Raw genomic sequence first — 19,961 nt, 5'->3', positions numbered from 1 at the left:
TTACTCACGTCTGTTGCTTAACTTTATGTTGTATAATGATAAGAGTTAGCATTTATTGTTTAAGCTCAGGTGTGTACCTAAATTAGCTATCTACAAGGGGGCGTTCAAGTCAAACCTGGACTTGTCCATCATAGGGTTTACTTAAACAAAAAAGGCGTCTATTGCCTATGATACATTTTTTAACTACAGATTTTTATCCGGTGGAACATCTGTAAAGGTTAGTTTATGTTGTAATGAAATTCTTGTGAGTAAAAAACAGATTAACATTTACAGAGTACAATAATGAGACTCAGTTAACATTTCAATGGTGCAAACGTTTTAAAGGGGGTCGTACATCCGTACATCGTGAATAACGATTCTGGCTTAGGTGGCTTAGAGCTCGCTGTCCTCGTTCCCATGAACATTCAGCGAGTAGAACATCCTTGAAAATTCGACAGAAGAGACACATCTGTCTGTGGGAATTGTACTGAACCCTGTATAGGAACTCATCTGGGAGTTATCGCCACATTCCCCACTCCCTACAGTCCTGACCTCGCTCTAAGCAATCTCCACTTGTTTGGGTGATTTAAGGAGTTCCTGGGAGTCCAGTGCTTCAGACGTAATGCAGGCAGTCCGAACCAAAATAACGTTTTTACTCTTATACAGTAATTGTGTTCTGTTATTCTGCAGAATCAGAAGTCCTGGTTTGACTTGAACAAGTAACACTCACGGTTCTGGCAACTGAATCCTTCTAGGCTCCGCCCACACAAAAAAAACCATCATAGGGTTTATTCAAACAAAAAGCGGTCTATTTACTACAGCCTTTTTATCCGTTTATAGTTTCAGTGGAACATCTGTTAATGTTAGTTTATGTTCCAGAGGTTAAAGCATGCCATGTGTCAGAATATAATAGCACATTCACATTTTATTTAATCAGACATCAAGTATCGCTGTATGTGTCCGCTCCACACTCGCACTTGGCCACTGCAGTCAAAATATTATAGACGTTTGTGAAAAGGCCCTATTAGCAGCACGGCTGTGTGTAGTTTTATTCGACACTGACGTGCATTCGATTCCATGATTCCCCACACGTGTTTCAACCTGAGTGACAGTTTGGAATATGAAGATGTGGATGTAGAATTCTCCTGATTAAACTTTCAAATACAGACATAATGTGTAACGGCACAAACGCTGAACCGTCCCAAAATTGGGACAGAAATCCAAAAATCTTTTTGGGGCTAATTAAAGTCAGGCTGAACTATTTTCCTAATGAACAGTCATTTCTTATCAGTTAGTGCTCAGTAGGCGTTTTTAGCTGAATGCGGCAAAACCACAGTGACATTGTTCTGAATATACAGGAAATTATTCTTATATATATTTTTTTTTGTTATGTGTATTCCACTGGACGTCCAAATGCACCTATAAACTGAGATCAGACTCGGAAAGGGGTTCAACAGGGTCTCAGGATAAGGTGATCTGCAACCGAGAGGTTCACGGCCAATCAGAGCAATCAGAGCACGTGGAGTTCTGGGTAAAGGTATCCAGTAATGTGAGGTCGTCTCCCCAGGCGCGCTAAAGGTCTGCTAGATTTACGCCCGCTTAATTATGAATGAGTGAGGCATGAGAGAAGTGAAACAGATCTGCCGTGTCAGCCTGCTCGAGTGACTGAACTCACACACTTCAATAAATTCTCCTTAAGAAGACTGGGAAAGTGGGTGTGGCATTGACCTTTGACATTAATGTAGCTTTGCTCATACGAGCGAGTCTAGAATGTCATGCCCAAAAGGAAAACATGAGTCGTACAAGGGTTCGGATTATGTCTGAAAGTCCAGCTCCGTATGTGTGTGTGTGTGTGTGTATGTGTGTATGTGGGTGTCTGTGGGAGGTCCTTAATATCAAGAAGGACCTGAAGTCTGCGTCGACAGCTCCATTTCAGTTTAACACACTGCAGATGTGCGGTTGTGGGGTTGTGCTTTTTTGGCCGTTCTTTTATCAACAAACTCCAGATTCCCAGGAATCTCGAGAATTTCGGTCTGAAGATGTGTTCGCTTTATTTACAGCGAAGAACAGAGCCTGGGAAAACCACCAAGTGACTCACGCACAGAGAAAGAAAAGAGTGGGATCTGTGTGAAGTCTGGCTTTCAATAGATAAGACATTCCTCTGCGAATGCACACACACACACACACACACACACACACACACACACATGCACAGAAGAGATGAGTAATAGAGGAACCATTGGTGTATGAGGCCCTAAATGGACAGAGGAGGTATATGACCTGTGCAGTGTGTGTGTGTGTGTGTGTGTGAGTGTGTGAGTGTGAGTGAGTGTGTTATACAAATTGCACTTCCTCTGTTACCTTTGTGATAGGGGTTTAAAATGACTCAACTCCACTGACTCAAGAGAGCTTCACACCCCAATTACACACACACACACACACACACACACACACAGACACACACACACACTCCTAAACTGCATTTAATCCTTAAAAAGATCCTTCACATTGTATGTAAACCCAGAATTCTGTTTACTCATCTGCAAACAAAATGGAACAAATCTCCTCTTACTGAGAAGTACACTTATAAAAAGGTAATGCCAGTTGTACTGTGTTCGTAATAATTGTGTCGGGGTTTTTTTGCAAGAAATTATTTCAGGATGGATGGATAGATAAATAAATCAATAGACAGACAGACATGCAAAAAGCATAGTTAAATAGATAGACAGACAGACAGACGGAAACCATAGATAGATAGATAGATAGATAGATAGACAGACAGACAGACAGACAGACAGATGGACAAGACTTGTTATAAGTAGTTAAATAGATAGATTAATAAACAGACAGACATGCGAAAAGCATAGATAGATAAATAGATAGATAGATAGATAGATAAATAGATAGATAGATAGATAGATAGATAGACAGATAGATAGATAGATAGATAGATAGACAGACAGACAGACATAATTGAGCAGTTCTCGCCAAAGTAAAGGATCATCAAGAAGAGCTGGGTTTTTAAATGGGAAAGAAAAAACTGCTCAAACTACAGCTCATCTGTGTATCTGCGTTCAGATGTGAGCTCTGTGTTAGTCACACACAGGAGAAGAGAGAAGGAGGGAGAAAAGAAAAGAGAGGAGGCATTGATCCGTATCGGGTGTCCTGACTCAGCAGTCTCTTCCTGTTAAAGTGTCCTCTCTCCACCCCATTACACACTGTTTCTAGGACAATGAAAACTTTCTGTATATATATATATGATATGGAGAGACATGGACCTTGAACGAGCTACATGAAATGGAACTGCAGGCTTGTGTGTGTGTGTGTGTGTGTGTGTGTGTGTAAGAAAGAGAGAGCACACTGACCCACTTCCTACAGCTACAATAGTGCTCTTATGCTGCCTTCACATGCGATTAGTATTACTGTAAATACCAGTTCCTAACCTAAAATATCCGCTCCAGTGACAAGTGGGAGCTCTTGGAAACAATATCAACATCCCGGGGTCTATTCCAGGAACACTATACACAAGGCAGGAGCAAACCTCGGGCACACCGGCTCATGAACACCTGGGGCAACTGACACTGGGCAAAAATTTTTCTTTGCTATTTTTTTTACCTGGAGGAAACCCACAAAGACATTTGAAGAATGTGGAAAAGTGCACAGAGAGTAACCAGAGCTCAGGAACAAACATGGAGAGTTTATTTACAGCAATGCAATTTTCCTACATCTGTAACAGCTGGTTGCATTACGGATGTTTTTTGAAAGGGGGAAAAGTTTAGGAACATACAAAACCAATATACGTCGAGCTACGCCAAGAGGCAAAGCTTAGAAGTTCAGCTTTTGGAGATGGAGATAAATATAAATGATCATTATAAGGTATAGAGGTTTGCTAGATAAATAATAAGACAAGTCCTTGTGCTCATAAAAGCCTATAGGAGCATACTGTATGTTTGTATATTTGTGTGTGTATGTGTGTAGGTTGTGGCTAGATGGGAACTGAGCTATGCAGTGAAATTACAGCAGACACGTTTGATGTGTTCACATGTGGGTGTATGTTTTTTTTCCACAGCCATAACTAGAAACACATTTTTTTTCTTCTTTTTCACAAGACAGATTTACACATGCACACACAGAGAGAGAGAGAGAGAGAGAGAGAGAGAAAGGGAACGAAAGAGGAGAAGAAAGGGAAAGCTCTATAAATTGAATATTGCTAATGTCTGTGGTCAGGCCTCTTTTACTGCTTAATTCTATACCATACAGTATGTGGAGAGGGGTTACAAGTCTCTGTGGCCCCCTGAATCCCATTCTCTGTCTCACACACACACACACACACACACACACACACACACACACACACACATAAATATCGAAAATAGAGCACACAACATATAGAGTAAGATGAGTGATGGTCCTCAGTGGTCCTATAGAACACACACACACACACACACACACCAGGACCTTCAGACTGATGAAAGTGGTGCGTCCTCGTCCCTTCATTCGTCAAGTGACTTGTTTTGTGTCTTCTCCGGTGGACGGTTTGCTGCTCTTCAAAAATCACTCAGGACTGTAATTTTATATTGATTAATAACTACGATAACAACCATGTAAGTCAACAATCTATTATACTAATCCCAGTTTATACTGCGCCCCGGGCCTCGCTCCGCACACCTGGTCCTGCTCTCAAGAACTCAGCATATAGAATTACACAAAGTTCAACACACACAGACATACATGCTCCCAGGGATGATTTCAGAGGTTATAGGGGATCTTTGAAGTGATCTCTGATTTAAGAGAGGATCGTAATCACTGAGGGTGTCCTGGAAAACGCCCACACACACCTAACTTACACTCTGGGGTCCTTTTAAATGAAAGCCATCACCACTGCGGCCTTCCAGACCAAAGAACTATGCTTAGTGGACGAACAAGAGAGAAGATCTTTCAGGGTTTTATAAAAGGGTTCTTGCACGCACTACTGTATGAAAAACGTCCAACAAGGTGTGGAAAATTGAATGATGACAACATAAAATATACTTTTGATACTTATGATTTCAATTAGAAATGCAGAGTATATGTGGTTTTACTATAGACAGGAAACCAATGAAGATGATCCGTAACCAAACACTTTGGCTTTTTTCTATCCGGCCTTGATTAGAAGTGTCTGTAGCATGATTAGGTGATTTTCACAGACAAGAATTTCAATGTGGTCCATTATAAAAATGAAAAAAAGCTTTTTACTCAGAACTTTGGACTACTGTTCAGAAGATCCTAAGTTCAAACCCCACATCCACCAAATTGCCACTGTTGGGCCCTTGAGGAAGACCCTTAACCCTCAACTGCTTAGATGTGTAATGAGATAAAAATGTAGGTCGCTCTGGATAAGAGCGTCTGCCAAATGCCTAAATGACTAAATATGATGAATAGGTTAATATGTAAATGCAAATGTGTGAATGTTTAACCACAAACAAAAACCAAATGGCAGCCTCTGGTTCTAAAAAATTAGTCCAGTGCAGAAGTGCCAAAATGTGCAGTTCCTCAAATTGCCCTGACTTACAAACATTCGTAGGTTCGAAACAAATCACGAAGTAGCTCACGTGTATCGTACACAAAATAGACACTGCAGCTCTGAGACACCAGATACCAATATTTATAATTATATGCAATATTTTTAGTGTGTAAGTAAAGGTATGTAGCATTGTAAACACCATGTAGCATTGTCCTCCCTCTGACATCTTTCCGGCTTCCCTTTAAATGAGGTCAGCCGCATCACTGGGATTCTTGATTCTTGATTCATAATTAAAAGGCGTAGTCTCCCGAGAGTATAAGCAGAACCAAAACATCAAATCTGTGTCTGTTTTATGCTTTACATTGTATATTTGTGTCAAAGGTGTATTATACTCACTTTGTCAGACTTATGAACAAGTCTGACTTACAAACATGCTCCCGGAACAGGACTCGTTTAGAAATAGACAGAATAAACATGATTGGAGCCTAGTACAAAAAAAATGTTTTGGTCCCCATAGTTAGAGTTCTCATTGATGATAACTGTACAGGGGTGAATTTTTATGTAACTCATCAGTTAATTAGGGGTGTGGCTGATTTGAGTGACAGCTGCATTGCAGGTGTCAAACCGCTAGCTGTTTGCCATGCATCTCTTTAGCTAAGCAGCTAAATTGAATCGTTGAAGTTTACCAAAAGAAATGTAGAAATTGACACGGGACGAGGTGTAGGGTATAAATGACAGAGTTCAGTTAAATGCAAAGTGACATTACAATGTAAATGAATGTTAACTATCTTAGCATTTTGGCAAGGCTAAAGCTAATCTGGCTAGTTTGTGGTAACTGAGGTAAGTGGGCGTGTTCTGAACAACACCCAGGCGCCATGTATTCTACCTATTTGCCCATTTAATGGATTAATCAGGGTTTAGGCAAAGTCAGTTCCTGCAAAGATAGTGATGATCAGAGCTTTAACAGTTGAGCTTCAAAACTGAGGGTTTCTTATACAGTCTGTGCCACAAACTAAGAAAAAGCAAAGTGTCTCGTATCTCCATAAGGATAATCTATGCAGATTAGGAGCTTAATTTAAAGATCAGATTAACTTTAAAGGAGTTTAGTGTTTGATACCAGCCTCAGTGACTACCATTTTACTTTTATTGTAGCCAAGAACTGAGCAGAAAAGTTCTCCTCTCAGCATAAGAAGTCAAGGTGCCAAAATTGTTTGGCATTAGTTATGGTAAAAAGACACAGTAGACAGTGAATATGCTGGAAAACAAGTAATGTATTTTGTATTAAACTGTTATTATACTGTAATGGTTGATTGGCATCAATGAAAATAGGAAAGTCCTTGGATTTGAAGCCTTTTACAGTCTTTCTGCCAAACACAGGTCTCTGATTTGAATGGCTTTTCCAAGGAAGCACTTTGGGAAACGAGTTTATATAGGTCATGAGCTGTACTCTCTTTTACACATCTACTTTTCTTCTACATATCATCCACACATCCTTCTTCAATCTCACTCCATGCAGCCCCCAAACATGTTGACCCGGTAACCTGTCCTGACATTCACCCAGTCTTCCCTGCAGCCAAAAAGCCACTAGTAGCCCTTGACTCGATAACGCACGTTTCCCTCGACTCTGAGCCGCAGCCTGAGGCCACGAGACAGAAATAACCAAACTCAGTGGCCTCTAATGAGAACCACATTTCCCTATGTGAGAGAGAGAAAGGGAGCGAGTGAGACGTTGTCCTTAAAACTAGTCATAGTTATATCTGGCAACTGTTCTTCGTCGTTCTTTGCGTGAAACGTATAAATGTTTTGTTTCTGTTTTTCCTCATGACAGTTTGGCTACAAACGAGCACTAACCGACATTTCGCATGTAGCACGGGCAGGAGGAGGGATTGGGCTGTTTGAAGTTTATTTTAGAAAATCCGCTCGTCCAATCAGGACCGTGTGAGCTTGGCTGTTCCCATCCATTCCACGGCTGCCCCAATGCATCATGGGCTTCCGCGGTTGAAATGTCCAGAACCCTGTGTTTTCTCTCTCTCTCTCTCTTTCTCTCTCTCAAACAACAGGCTCTTGTCACAGAGCATTCGGACCTGCGCCCAAAGGAAGCAGTTTGAGGCTAAAATATATCAAATCCAGAACAGCAATCATGTGGGACTGTTTGAATTGGATGAGTGGTACCAACTTATGTCCCGTGATCGTCATTTAAACTTCCTGAATATAGCTGCAGGGATTCACTTCATTTTCATTTGGGTTTGTTAATAAAACTACATGATGAAGCAATGAATAACCAAGTAGCTGACTAACCAGAATCTCATTTGAATATGTGAGTCTTATTCTGGGTTAGTTTGATGCCCCTTTATGTGTGCGTGTGTGTGTGGCTTTGAAAAATGCTTGGAAAATGTATGTTATTTTTATGACGGTACATAAAGTCAAAGTTTGTTTGACCTTAAAAAAGGTCGTAAGCGGAAAATTTAGGTTCATTCCGCTTTCACAAAGAAGTCTGTGGCGTCATTGCCCATGTCCCAGTCGGTGGTTAGTACAGAGCTGGCAGATATTTGTACCGTACGGTTTACTCATTTGTTTTGGATGTTCAGACCTGTGGATTTATGCCACTATCGTGCAAGCGCTGGCAGTGTGCAGACTAACATGCCTTTTACATAGGCCACTGCAGAAATTATTGGCACAGCAAAAATGCGTCTTAGTTTTATGGAGCCCCCAATAAATCAGTGTGCAATTTGAAAATCTCAAGGCTGCATTCATGTGTGGTTAAGTGACCGTTGGTGAAGGGTGTGAGCATGCACGTAAGGTCACACATATGGAGTCTCAGTTTTAAACCCTTTCATACGCCCTTTGTCAGCGAGCCAAACCAAACGGAGTAGCTTGGGAAGTCTGAATTAGAAACGGAGATGCATGCAGATGAATGTGGAGAGCAAGAAAAAGAGAGAGGGAGACAGAGAGGGACCATTTCCCACATGCTGAGCTTTTCAGTGGCAAAATCCAGATGTTGGACCGATCGCTGTTCGTTCGTAGGTCTGCATAAAATGCATTAGTGATGTGACATTACTGATTCAACTCAAATGAACCTATTTATGTTAGGAATAGAATTTAAATTCTCCAGTGCATCATGGAATATCTCCTTTGGACACTATTTTATGCAGTGCATTATGGGATTTCATGTGGATACCTAGTGGTTAATAGTGGTTAATAGTGATAATTGTATTTATTTTTACTAACGCATTCACATGCGCATTCATACGCTATGCATACAATGCTCAGTTTAAGAACGCCAATTAGCCTAATCTGTTTGTCTTTAAAGGAAAACGGAGTACTCGGAGGAAACCCACCAAGCACGGGGAGAACATGCAAACTCCATGTGCACAGACCCTGAGGCAGGGGTCAAACCTGGACCCTAAAGGTGCAAGGATAAGGAAGTTGGAAGGTGCAAACCACCTAATACAAGCATAGCTAAAAGTACAATAATTTTACAGTATCTAGCAGCCTTTTTGTTCTGGCTTATTGTTCTAATTAGAAAACAATAGTAATATTAGTTTTTAATATAGTATATATATATATATATATATATATATATATATATATATATATATATATATAGCTATTATTAGTATAATTATTATTATAATATTCTCATATATATTATATTCTTTGCCATATTTTTTTAATAATAAAAAATTATGGCAGATGACAGAGATAACTTATAAAGTTTTTTATTTAAAAAATATAGTTAGCTTTTTGTTTCATTTACATTTAAGTTGTATGTTAAACTCTTGTATATTAAAGCCTTAAGGTCCTAAAATTGTACCAAATAAAAAAATAATAATATGGAATAAGGATACTTAGAAACTCATGATAACTTCAGAAGGTTTTTATGTTTTCTTCCTTCTGTTAAAATCTAGATCATATTTTTGGCACCCCAGTATCTTTTACGTGAGTGTGCCTTGTTTATGAGGTTAAAGTCAGAACTCTGAGGCAGACCCCCCTACACACATAGACACACATCTTTGCAGTACAAACCAACAGAACTGTAAACAGAACTGTAAACAGAACTATCAAACTGATTCATTTGTGCTTAAGAATCGACACTGCGCAAGGAGTCGTTCAGTAATCGATTCTTTGGTGAATCACACATCCCCGGTGTTGTACTCAGCCCGCCCTCCTCCTCCTCCATCTCCCTTCCCCCTCCATTCATCCCACTGTTCTCTCTCTCTCTCTCTGTTTCCCACAAAAGCAGAACGCTACAGTCACAGCCGTGGGAAGGTCGCGAGCGCGCACGAGCCGGTTCTTTCCTCTGACGTTTTGCTGCTGTTTTTTATTTTCTTTGCATGCTCGCGCAGGGTTAAACCCCGGGTCCGGTAACTAGAGCAGGGAGAGCAAAGCAGAGTCATCCTGAGATCAAAGAAAGAGAGAGAGAGAGAGAGAGAAAGAAAGAAAGCGCTCCGTGTGGAGGGAGATGGGACGCACGTCGGCGCGAGCGCTCCGACATGTACCGGACACAATGATGCGCGAATGCTCGCGCTGATTTAGCCCTCTCTGTGTGCGTGCGTGCGTGCGTGCGTGTTTGTTTTGCAAAGCGGAAGAAATTCATGCAAGCTTGAGATTTCCGAGGTGAGGCTCTGTTTTTATCTACATGCTAGCACCATCCATCCATCTCTCTCTTTCTCTGATCTGATCTAATGTGCCATGCTATGCAATGCAATGCAATGCAATCCTTATATAAATGCAATTATGAAAGATGGAGATCATGTATCCTGGCACAGCTCACTGTAACTCACATGCATTTGGTTATCATGTTGCAGCAGTGCACTGTTATTATACTGCATCAGTCTTCTGTACTATGATGTTATTGTTTTTTACATGCCAAACTTGTGCTCTTCTTGTTTCTGTGTGATGGCTAAACATTGATGTCAAGTCATCACCAGGAGCTAAATGTTGACCCATCACCATCTGATCCACACAACTACTCGTCGCAGGTTTTACTCCGGATGCCTTTCCTGACTCTGCATCCAGCGGCTGAGGTTTAGGCATTGGCCGGGAATCCAACCCGGGCCTTTTGCATGGCAGGCAAGAACTCTACCATTGAGTAGCACCAATGCCCTACCGGAAGCTAAATCCATGTTCGAAATGTCTGATCTAAAGGAACTAGTATAGTAAGTGATGGTTTTGAAGTCATGCTGGGAAAACCCTAGGGATGCATGTTTTCGCAGGTTTGAATGAAGGTAAAGCCAGTAAGGTGATGGTGTGTATGTGTGTGTGCTGCAGTCTTGCTCCCCTGCTCATCTCTGCACTGCAGGGCAGCAGTGTGGCAGCAGCAACTTGGTGCCAGTCAGTCCCTATTACCTGTCCTGCATACTGACACTGACACTGGTACAATACAGAATCAGAGCGTGGTTGAGCGAGATTAATGACGAGGGCTGTATGGTGCCAGCTACCCCCTAATACCAGTTCAGGATAGTGACCCAGAGAGAGAGAAAGAGATTAACAACGAGCATCTACAATCAATGCATCATGTTAGATTAGATGTCTTTCCCAGAGTTGCATCTGATGTAAACTCTCCAGTACATTTCACACCGCATGCATGTTTGAGATGTCTCGTGTCAGCTTTACAGCCAGTTAGTTTCTCAGTGCAGGATTTAGTGGCGTGATCCTCTGACGATGCCTCAAACAGGACACTGAGGTCAGCATTTAATCTGCACGGCAGGCTGAATTTCCTTGGCTTGAGGAAATGTTCACCCGCTGTGGAAATTCACCGCATAGCTCACGTTTGTTCGTTTTTACACGTGGTTGTAAAAATACAACAGCTTCTTAAATACTAAAATGACATACACATACTGTAGATATGATAAAGCGATTAAGGAAGGCGCTCCTATCGTGAATGCTTTAATGTATGACGTATAATTTTAAGTGCTGTACTGAAGATCACATCTCCAGGCCACGATAATGCATGCTGATCCCCATTTTTGTTTTTGTCACTGTAATAAAGTTAATATCGCCATTGTCTTTATAGACTTTCAACTTTAGTCCTGTCCTGAGAAAACACGTACTGGGCAGCCGCTGTGGAAATCTCCGTACAGGAAAGCGTGAATTAAATCGTACATAAACGCGAGCTGACTGTGCGTCCTTGTCCAGCACTCAACAGAAAGGATCTGTTTATGTCATGATTACAGGAGAGACCGTTACAAACCATGACGTGGCTAACTACAGTGGCAGACACACACCTGCTCTGCTCTCACACCCCTGTGTGTGTTTTGATCACCAGGTTGTCAGAGTCACGTTGTCATTACACAGCCATGTGGCGGGTCTAATGCTTGTTTAGTGGTGAAAAGAAGCTTGCTATTTCACAGGAAGGTTTTGCAAGACACTTTTGACCAGCCATGCACTTATCCCAGTGCTTGGATATCATCAGAGTAGAAAGTTTTTTCAGTATGCTTGCTTCACGTCTAAAACTCTGGCCTCACAGGAACTCCTTCAATGGCCCAATCTGCTGGTGTGTTGAAGGTCAGGACTGTAGGACGGTGTAGCAATAACTTCCAGACAAGTTCCTGTAACGTGCAAATGGTGTTGGTGAATGATTGTGTGGACAGTTCCCTTAGACAAACGCGTCTCTAAGGACAAGTTATCAGTCAGTTATTCAAGGATCAGGCATTCTTTTCGCTGAATGTTAATTCTAAGGATTGCAGTGGGCTCCAAGCCACATCGGTCCTTGATTCGTCATTGACAAACAATATGACCATCTTTAAAAAGTTTGCACCATTCAAATGTTTTACTGCGGCTAAGAGTCTCATTACAGTACTGTGCTTAAAGTCTTTTGTAAATGTCAACCTTATACCTCAGCTCTGTGAGTGCTCCATTCTGATTGGTCAGAAGTTAGATGGTTGTGTAGTCAGTGATGGAATTTAATACTACGTATTTAATAATACACTTGCAGTTCTATTTTTTCTATAGTAACCCCTTACACAATAGAGATGGGAGAAAAATCTTTTCAGTTATGAATTGTGATTCTTTTATGTTGATTCATGTATTGCCACATTGACTGATTTTAGTTTGTGCGAAGGTTACAAAGTCTCCGGTCTGCCCCATTTTTTTCCAAAACCCACTCATTACACACAATTACACAAGTCTAAAAACACCACAAGTGCTAATTAGTCTCGAAACACGCGCCTAAGACGCTGCGCGCTCTCACAATGAAGCTGTCTGTGCTGTGCTCGCAACAGCTTAAACACGCAGTCAAGAACGCGAAGGCATTTGAGGCAGTAAAATGTGAACGTTTCTCTATAATCCTACAGGTGGTTCAGTCTAAACTATTTACACATTGGCACACATCTGAGTGTTAAGAATTATTTGCTACGTTTTTTTGCAAATAGTAATTGTGACGGTTACGTGCTGTTTGGTAATGTATATTTTTAGTTTCATTTAATTTGAAGGTAAATGTTAAACTCTTGTATATTAAAGAATCCTGGTCTTGAAATTGTAACAAAGTAAATACAAAAATACAATTGAATTGTGGTATTTATAAAATCGTGATACTTTAATATTGTAATATTAAATGTATTGGAACCTAGTTATCATGATATCGTATCAGGTAGTCACTGGAGATTCTCCATCTCTCTCGGAATGATACATACAGTAAAGTTACCTGTCCCAGTTCTGTTGTGTTCTATATCAGCACTCTTGGAATGCCTCTCGTCCAATCAGCTTACTCGGTCAGAACTAACATTTGTATAATAGTTATTATGAAGCTTTAATAAATATAAAGTTTCATATTTTTCACAGACGACAGAACTGATACAGCAGGTTGAAGAGAATTGGGCTTGCTTCGATGAACCCATCACTCTAATATAAGGTTGGGATCTTGGCCAATGCTTTCATTTGCCTTCTCGCGAATCAGTATTTCGAAGCTCAATGTTGTCCTCTGAAGCATTTCATCCACTTAGACTGATGTGTTGAAACAGTAAAATATAAGCTCTGTCTTTCTCTCATGTCGAGTTCTTAATGTGGTTTGTATTCCTGAAATGATGATGCCTTTTGAGGATCTCAGTAACAGGAAGGTGTATTTAAGTTAAAGAGTTAAAGGGATGTTTGCAGCGCAACAGTGATGAGTATGTTGGATGGGATAAGGACAGTGTTTACTAACACTAGCATGGCTGAGAGAAATTCGCCACATTTCTTCTTCTCGGAAAAAGAAGAATCCACTTCACGAGTCAATAACAAACTCACACAGCAGTGTTTAGGTGGAGACCGAGACTGAGGGTGAACTCCCTCGTCCACCCACCCACCCACCCACACATATACACACATAAACGCAGATGGTTCTGTAATATGAGGGGTCCCGCCCGTCCTCAGCTGTTCAGCCGGCTGCGTTTAGACCTGGGCATGAGGAGAAACACAAGAATGAAGGGATGTGTTTTCTTTCTCCGATTTCCCCTCCCCACCTCCACCTCTACCTTCTTCCTCAGCATGGAGGAAATGTGAGCCGTCCTGCTTTTATCAGCTCCATTGTTTGGGATCCTCAGGGATGGAGTTTCCTGAAGGAGGCCAGAAAGCTGCACATGTTCCCCAGCTTGGCTCCAACCACCAACGACCACACTGAAATGTTTAAGGAATCTTTTTCTCCCTCTGTTTCTCTCTCTCTCTTTTAGCTGTTTGCGACGATTTCCTTTTGAACTTAGCCTACATATGGAGTTTGAGACGTTAGATGAGCGTGTGAGTGTTAACAGCACCGGTTCAGTGAGGACGTGAGTGATTGTCTGCTCATTTATCTACACAAGGCGTAAGAGGAAGCGGATGGGAAAGAGAAGAAAATAAAAAGCGGGAGGCCATTTTTCATGCTGAAGGATGAGCGGGATGATGGTTTGGTGTTGCTAGAAACGTTCAGTAATAAGTCTAAGGGAGGGGGCGTTGGAGAAGCGTATATTAGGACCACTGATTTGCTGTCCAAAGCAACAGTGTGCTTTAATGACCTAGATGTGCTGCTCCTAGTCTGTCAGACTCTTTGTTCCTCACAGGTGTGGGTGTGTGTGTGTGTGTGAGTGCGTGTATGTCTGTTTCCTCCGACTGCCTTGAGTAGGATGTTTACAATCTCACTTGGCACAGCAATGGCAAAGTGAACACATGCACACATGCTTAAGCCTTTCTGAGGCAAAAAAAAAAAAATCATTGATTAAGACTCTATGCTTCCTTAATATATTGCAATATTACACTATTTTCTATTCTTACACTGGAACATATTGCAATACACTAGATGCCTCTATGCCAGGACACGCATCGCATATTTCATACACTCACAAAAAGTGCCCCCAGTGACAAGTTCAATTTGGCAAGCCTGTAGCTTGCCACAAAATTCTGCCCCAGACACAGCTACCGAAATCAATTGATTTTGTCCATAAATGTGCCTGAACACAGTGTTCCTATTTCCTGCCTGGGTATGATGTCATTCCAAAGAGAAGAAAAAAAGAGGGGCAATTTGCATAGCCTGTAATTTGTCTGTACCCCTGGACACTGCTTTCAGGAATGTCCTGTTTCCTGCATTCTGACTGGCTGGAAAAATCCACTTCTGCAAAGGACTATGGTTCATCAGAAATAGCTTTGTTGCATTTAAATCTTAAATAACGTTTGATTAAAAATTGGTTTTAATCATTAAAAAGGCTATATTTAAAATAAGCTTATTTGTATTACCTTGTGGAAAGTAAAAAATGTTTCAAAAGTTCTGGTTAAAGTTTTTTTTAATTAACAAGCATTATAAAAAAAAAACAGTTTCCGTACCTAAGTATTTGGTTAAGGGACTAAAATAGTTTGTACACATTGTACACACATACAGTATACATCGATCCACAACATTAACCATGGGGATAAGATTAAAACCCTAACTTAAAGCCACCGTGGCTTGGGTTCCTGTTGAATTGTGTGTTTAAGTCTAGACATTCGAGATGTGGCTCCACAGGACATCTGGAGGTGTGCTGTGGTGTCTGGCATCAGTGGGGCCTCCATGGATTGGACTTGTTTGTCCAATTGTTTGTGGTCGATCGGATAGGGCCTCGTGTTTGGAGGGCACTTGGTGTTCTTATGCCTTTCTGTTGTGGCCAGCATTAAAAAAAAAAAATTGGTCAATTTATGCTGCTTTTCCATGGGGTCAGACAGGACAGGATGCCCTCTTGGGTAAGTTGAAGGTTCAACAAGTTTTAATAATGTGTTGGACAGTTCTAAACCCAGTTCTAGTGATTTCAAATGTCCTTAATTGTGTTGGATGCTGATTTAGGCCAATAATGAAATTTTTTTGCCTAGTATTACCAGTATTGGTCCTGGAAAGGTAACGTGGTATTTTGATGTCCGTACTAAGAATGAATTAAAAAATGGTCCCATTCTGAAGGAAACCCATAAAGCAATGCTATATCCTGTTTAAAGCTCTGACACACTGGTAGATTACAGGTTTAGGCTTGTCTAGGTATCACTTTTGTATGGAACAGACAATGATATTCTTAAAATTCACCTCCATGCTCTATAACGCCAATCTGCTGTGCTCAGATGCAGCTAGCGAAGCCATGCTAACGTCATGTTTGACTGAACTGCAGTAAATATGCATAGCTGCTTAAAACTAACAGACAGTTTAATGCTACTGAGTAGCAAAGCCCAAAAATCTAATTAATTCACAGCTTTAATAATCATCAAATACATAGCAACTGATTTTTTAAAAAGTTATTTAGCATAAAGGTCGTGTCTGAGGGCTACTTTTACAGCTGGTTAGCGTATAGCATGCAGCTGTATGGGTGTGCGTTACGGATGATCTCCATTAGTAAAGTCGTTGTTCATTTTAAGCTGCTCTCACAAGGACATTTTTCACCATCTCGCCATCAATCGATTTCATATTGATCTTAAAGTGCCAACTACAGTAGATAAGAGATAAATGCTACTGTATATGCTAGCCGTTGAGTGGAATGACAAACATAGCCTGTAACAGTAGCAGGTTTCCCGCTGCAAACAGATTTGTTTGTGTGTTTGCTGGTTGGGTGTTTTGTCTGGATTGTCTAATCTCCGGCAGTGACAAAGAACTTTCCCGACAGAAATGAAACCAGTGTTTAATCAAATATTTCGGCAAGTCTGTCACGTTACCTGAGTGCAGCTATAAGATCAAGATAAAAGTAAAGCAGATAAAAGCATTTTTTTGCATCAGGAACAGTTCTTGTCTACTTTGACTAAGTACAGCTAGACTTTAGAGCTCTGTGACATCTTTGCACACTTTTTTTCCCTCTTTGGGGTCAGGGAGTTTATTCGACTCAGAAGTTAATCTTTTTTTTATGACATTAATTTTTATATAATCTATGTTATTGAAATATAACCAATAATGTGGCATGGTGACAGCACTGTTGCCTTACAACTCCAGTGTTCGATTCCCACCTGTGTGCATGGAGTTTGCATGTTTTCCCCCTGCTTGGTGGGTTTCCTCTCACAGTCCAAAGACATACAGATGAGGCTTATTGGCGTTCCCAAATTGCCCCAAGTGTGTGAATGACAATCGGGCATCGAGTTGGCAACCCGACCACTTAAGAAAGTGCCAGAGAAATAGATATATCTATAGTGTGGCCAGTATGAATCCCCAAAGTGCTGGATGGCACGTAAACAGACCAAAATACCCCCGAAAAATGAGCATCATACCATTGAGGGAAGTGGAATTGTGAAGGTTGATGGGCTATGAATCAGAGTGTGCTCTGAATCCTTGTAAACTATGTCTGTGTGTGTGTGTGTTTGTGCGTGTGTGTTTTAATGGAAAGAGATAGAAAGATGGAGCGAGTGTGCCCTGTGTATGACCTGCATTTTTGTTTCTGTATTTGGATGATTGGAGGTTCAGATAAGGTCCTGTATCTAATATTCTGTCCCGAACTAATAAAGTAGCTGAACTGATTTTCAAAAAAAATGCTGTTCAAGTTATTGAAAAATGTGCACATCAGGTCTTCTTGTTCAACTCCTCAGCTTGAGTGCAAATCCTGGTGCAGGAGAGTATAGACGTGTGTGTGTGTGTGTGTGTGTGTGTGTGTGGGGTGGGAGAGTTGCTATTCTTATCTCATTGTGATGACCCAGCATTTACGGTTGATTTCATCGTTCTGTGAATATCAGCCATGTGCCACACTTGACTCTCTCTCTCTCTCTCTCGCTCTCTCTCTGTCTCTCTCTCTGTGTAGATGACGGAGGGCCGGAGATGTCAGGTCCATCTCCTGGACGACAGGAAACTGGAGCTGCTCGTGCAGGTGAGTCACTCGTTCTCCCACCCATGTACACTCGATCTGTTCTACACCAGTATATCAAACGCGGTTCCCAGCGTCATCTGTCCTCATTACGCCGGAGTCCATGTAGCTCGGTGGGGCTGATACTATAATCTTTTGTGACGCACACAAACCTGCTTCTCACTCTTTGACCAGTACACCACTTCGAGGGTGTGAGGGCCGCCTGCTTTTTATGATCTGTGTCTCAGATTTCGTCTCGCTTGTGTGAGATGGGAAATCCTCTCTGCTCCTTGGAGAGTTAATTACCACCTCAATGATAGACCAGGACTCTTTGTGTGTTTTTCTTTGAGATCTCTGTCGCCTTTTAGTTTACAAAGCAGTTCAGCAGTGATTGTACAGTGACAGCGCTTTTGTTGCTTTAACTCCATAGATCTGAAATGGGAAAAAAAATATACACAGAAGAATGTAAGTTTTAAAATAAGAGAAGATATGTATTTATTTAGTGAACTGCCAGCTCTCTGATAGAATAAAATGGTTATACATCAGTTTTATGACAGGGGTCATGCTGTGTTCTTCCCTTGTTAATACATTTTAAGAAAGAATTGCATGTATGCTAATTTATATGCCTAAATGGTGATCTGCCAATGACGAGAAACTCGTGGCATAGTGGTTAACACCGTGGCCTTGCACCTCTAGTGTTTAGGGGTTTAATTCCAGCCTCAGCTTTGAATGTTCTACCTATGCTTGGTGGGTTTCCTCCTACCATCCAAAGACATGCAGCTTAGGTGAACTGTTATTTCCAAATTGCCCGTAGCATCACGTAAAGCTATATTTATTATGGACTATTATTATATGGTTGTAACAACTCTGAGATCATAGACGATTTTAGACTCTTTTTAGGGGTGCTCAAGCTTAATGGTCAAGTTGTTACAATGTGATTTTATCAACGTAATACTCACTCACTCACTCACTCATCTTCTATACCACTTTATCCTGTATTTAGGGTCGCGGGCACCTGAAGCCTATAGCAGGAGACTTAGGGCACGAGGCAGGTGTACACCCTGGACACGATGCCAATCCATCGCAGGGCACATACACATCACTCACACATGCATTCACACATTACGGGCAATTTGGGAAAGTCAATTAGCCCAACTTGCTTATCTTGGGACTGTGGGGGGAAACCGGAGTACCTGGAGGAAACCCACCAAGCACGGGGAGAACATGCAAACTCCATGCTCACAGAGATGGGAATCCAGCCTGGCCGGGAATCAAACCTGGACCCTGGAGGTGCAAGGCAACAGTGCTTACCACTACACCACTGTGCCACCTCAACGTAATTTTAATTTACAAAAAAAAAAAATAATAGCACCACAACATTTTGACAACTGAAAGTTCCTGCTGGAATATTTGGGCTGTCCACCCTTCCTAGCAGACTGACTCAATCCAGGGTTTATGTAAGAAGAGACAACTCTTCAAATAAGTAATTAGTTATTAACAAGTATGCTAGGTACCGGGCTAGTAAGAATAGTTAAACTAACGTTAGATTACGGCTGTTTTGTCAAGGTAAATCATTCACATTCATACATTCATCTTCTAAACTACTTTATCCTGTGTATAGGGTACAAGACGGGATACATCCCGGTGCCAATCCATCGCACGGCACACACACACACACATTATGAGTAGTTTAGGAATGCCAATTAACCTAATTTGCATGTCTTTGGACTGTGGGAGGAAACCGGAGTACCCGGAGAAAACCAACCATATAATGGTTAAGAGGAATGTACCGTTTGTGCAGAGTGCAAGCAGTTACTCCAATGAGACTATATTCAATTCAATTTTATTTGTATAGCGCTTTTAGCAATTTTCATTGCCGCAAAGCAGCTTTACATAGTCAAAAGAATTATTTAAGTTTGTATGAAATGTAAATTTGTATGAATCAAAATGGTCAGTTTGTCTATATGTGACATAATGACTTAAAGGGTGAACCAGAAGGTAACACAGACATAAGGACACCTTGGGACATACAGCAGGCGGCTACACCGCTTACCTCAAACATGTTGTTTATCAGTTATCCTGTCGTTAGCTTGCATTTTTTTAAATTATTTATCAGCTTGAGCATGTATTATCATTTGTCTCGCACTGTCATGCATTTCACTTTATGCAGTCCTGCTGCTGAGTTATCTGTCTGGTCCTGGATGAAATCTGTTGGTCCAACACAAGAGGAGAGCTGACAGGGCTCTTACACGGCG

The 19,961-nt window shown here is 41.2% G+C and overlaps 1 protein-coding gene across 8 annotated transcripts in view; it reads left to right on the top strand.

Annotated features, from left to right (window-relative positions):
* frmd4a (FERM domain containing 4A) overlaps positions 1-19,961 on the top strand; it is a 102,224-nt gene that overhangs the window by 35,456 nt on the left and 46,807 nt on the right. For 7 of the 8 annotated variants that reach the window (XM_053500231.1, XM_053500228.1, XM_053500227.1 and 4 more), the window contains exon 2: positions 17,665-17,730. In XM_053500231.1, the coding sequence (XP_053356206.1) occupies positions 17,665-17,730 (66 nt within the window). Of the gene's footprint in view, positions 1-9,987; positions 10,100-17,664; positions 17,731-19,961 lie in introns of those variants that run through there. The other variant, XM_053500232.1, reaches the window with a different exon arrangement.

Source organism: Clarias gariepinus, chromosome 7 (assembly GCF_024256425.1).
Source record: "Clarias gariepinus isolate MV-2021 ecotype Netherlands chromosome 7, CGAR_prim_01v2, whole genome shotgun sequence".
NCBI lineage: Eukaryota > Metazoa > Chordata > Actinopteri > Siluriformes > Clariidae > Clarias > Clarias gariepinus.
The sequence above is the reverse complement of the archived record's forward strand: the minus strand, read 5'-3'. Positions and strand labels throughout refer to the sequence as shown.